This window comes from Cyprinodon variegatus, unplaced genomic scaffold, assembly GCF_000732505.1.
Source record: "Cyprinodon variegatus isolate N-32 unplaced genomic scaffold, C_variegatus-1.0 Scaffold373, whole genome shotgun sequence".
In the NCBI taxonomy this organism is placed as follows: domain Eukaryota; kingdom Metazoa; phylum Chordata; class Actinopteri; order Cyprinodontiformes; family Cyprinodontidae; genus Cyprinodon; species Cyprinodon variegatus.
Genome location: NW_015150826.1, coordinates 108,722 through 111,150, shown reverse-complemented (window position 1 = coordinate 111,150; position 2,429 = coordinate 108,722). Strand labels below are relative to the sequence as shown.

The 2,429-nt window shown below is 38.5% G+C and overlaps 1 protein-coding gene across 1 annotated transcript in view; it reads left to right on the top strand.

Moving 5' to 3' along the window:
* LOC107092272 (desmin-like) overlaps window positions 1-2,429 on the top strand; it is a 14,719-nt gene that overhangs the window by 7,086 nt on the left and 5,204 nt on the right. The window contains exon 5 of the mRNA XM_015386640.1: window positions 1,623-1,778. Within this exon, the coding sequence (XP_015242126.1) occupies window positions 1,623-1,778 (156 nt within the window). The remainder of the gene's footprint in view (window positions 1-1,622; window positions 1,779-2,429) is intronic.

Below are 2,429 nucleotides of genomic sequence, written 5' to 3'. Positions count from 1 at the left end.
TTACGACAGTGCACTTTTACTTTCGCCCTCTGGGGGGAGCCTCGCTGGAAAATCAACACCGGTTGCATAGTGTACCTTTAACACCAAATTTTAAACACTGAATTTTTTTAGACATTGAATTCCTTACACTCAATTTTTATCTGGTAAAAAATCAGTCTGCCAAGGCTCTTGGTTTGATCCGGAAGAAGCGGCAATGGCGGCAAACTTTTTTTCTTCCTCATTTCGGCCAGAGGCAACATGGCGGCGGCAAACAGACAGCGGTGCCGTACTAGCTGTGATCGGCTCAGTTGTTTCACCCGGTCTGATAAGAGGAAAAACTCTAATAGCTGTCTGTTAGTAGCTAACTGACGTTTTGTAATTATGTTTAAAAAAAAAAAAAAAATTCCTCATTCAGCCGGGAACAGCGCTGAGCGCAGCCGTTGTGTCACGTGACCAAATTAGCTTATTTCATTGGCTAGAAGCTGCTCGACTCTATCGAGTGTAGATTGCTTTGGATTGACTTCACCAAAAGGTCAACACTTTTGCAGCTGAATTTTTTGCAGGTTAATTTTTTGCAGCTGAATTTTTTGCAGGTTAATTTTTTTCAGGTGAATTTTTTTTTGCAGCTGAATTTTTTGCAGGTGAATTTTTTTTTTGCAGCTGAATTTTTTGCAGGTTAATTTTTTTTTTGCAGCTGAATTTTTTGCAGGTGAATTTTTTTTTTGCAGGTGAATTTTTTTTTGCAGCTGAATTTTTTGCAGGTGAATTTTTTTCAGGTGAATTTTTTTTTTGCAGCTGAATTTTTTGCAGGTGAATTTTTTTTTGCAGCTGAATTTTTTGCAGGTGAATTTTTTTTTGCAGGGTAATTTTTTGCAGCTAAATTTTTGCTGCTAATTTTTTTGCAGCTGGATTTTTGCAGCTGAATTTTTTGCAGCTGAATTTTTACCAGTTAAAAATTGAGTTTAAGGAATTCAATATCTAAAAAAAAAACAGTGTTTAAAATTTGGTGTTAAAAAAGGCAGATTCCAATGAGACCGTTATTCTTCCATACAGGCGTCACTGTTTAAAAAGGATGACTTTGAATTAGAAGGGGGTCTACTGGGGGGAATCTTCAGATGTTCACAGAAAAGAGCCACATTCTGTGCCTCAGGCTGGAGTTGGAGCCCACTGACAATAAAAAAAATAAAAAACAGTGAAAGAAATCATCGCGTTCTGACCCAAGGATTGCGGATTGCAGAACAGAAGGACCAACACAAGACAGTGGACCAACAGTTGTAGACTAAAGGCTGGTTTATGCTCAGAAACCAGGTCGTCTGCGTTTGTGTCGCAGTTAACGCCCCTCTGCTGCACCTCTCCTAAATTGTAGGTGACTGCAGACAGTGCCGCAGACAGGAGGCCTCTGATTGGTCAAATCTTCATCCCTTCTACACTATACGTATTTCCTGTTCGGTTCCTTACCGGCTAGTTTTTTGTTTATGACTGCCATTGTGGAAAATGACTCGTGAATAACTTCTGCCAACAAGCAATTTTCTCCTAAATCTACGAGTGAATCTTGTAATCGTGAAGTTGCTCTAACTTGGTTTAGAAGATTTATTAGTAGCGTTGATGTACAGAACTTTAACAACCTAACTGTCCTCCTGCAGAAGGATACAAAATACTGTCTAGACATAAAGACTGTGATCGATACCGTCGACGGCCCCAAGACTGACCTGACGCTGATTCTGAAGAAAATACGCGAGGATATGACTATCATCGCCAAGGGTAATGTCAAGGAGATGGAGACCTTGTATAAATCCAGGGTAAGGGATGTTGATTTACCTCACAAATTATAACTTTGCTGTTCTAACAGTGAAAATGTGTTTTTGTTACCCTGTGGGAACAATTTACCAGAAATATGCTACATTTTGAAGACTGATTTGAAGACCAATCATTGGTTCCCATGAGGAGAACTTCTTTTCTTGGGGTTCTGGTTCCCAACAACAAAACAACTTGTTTTGGAAAATATGCCTGTGTTAGAGAACATGAAAGCCAGAATCACCAATAAAAGGAATAAATATATATAAAAAAATATCTTTAATTTAAACACTCTCTCTGAAACTGATTTTTTTTTTAAATGCAGTCGTTTGGTCCCTTTTTGCGTCCCTTTTTCTTACGGGGGTTAGCATGAAAATCTGACATGTGGATAGCATTAGCAACATTAGCATTTAACCATTTTCCATGATAGGTAAAAAGTTACAAAAGCGGAAACATTTACCGGCCGGGGTACCAGACCTTGATTGTTGGAATCTGCCCTTTTATTTATAATAAAACTGCAGTGGTGATAGCGAGGTGGGCTAAGGTTAGCATGCTTTCATGTCATTAAACATGTTTTATGAATTTAAATCATAAATTTCAATGAGTCCAAAAGGTAGAATAAAGTTGGGCTTAGTGGGCATTTCTGGTTTGTACAA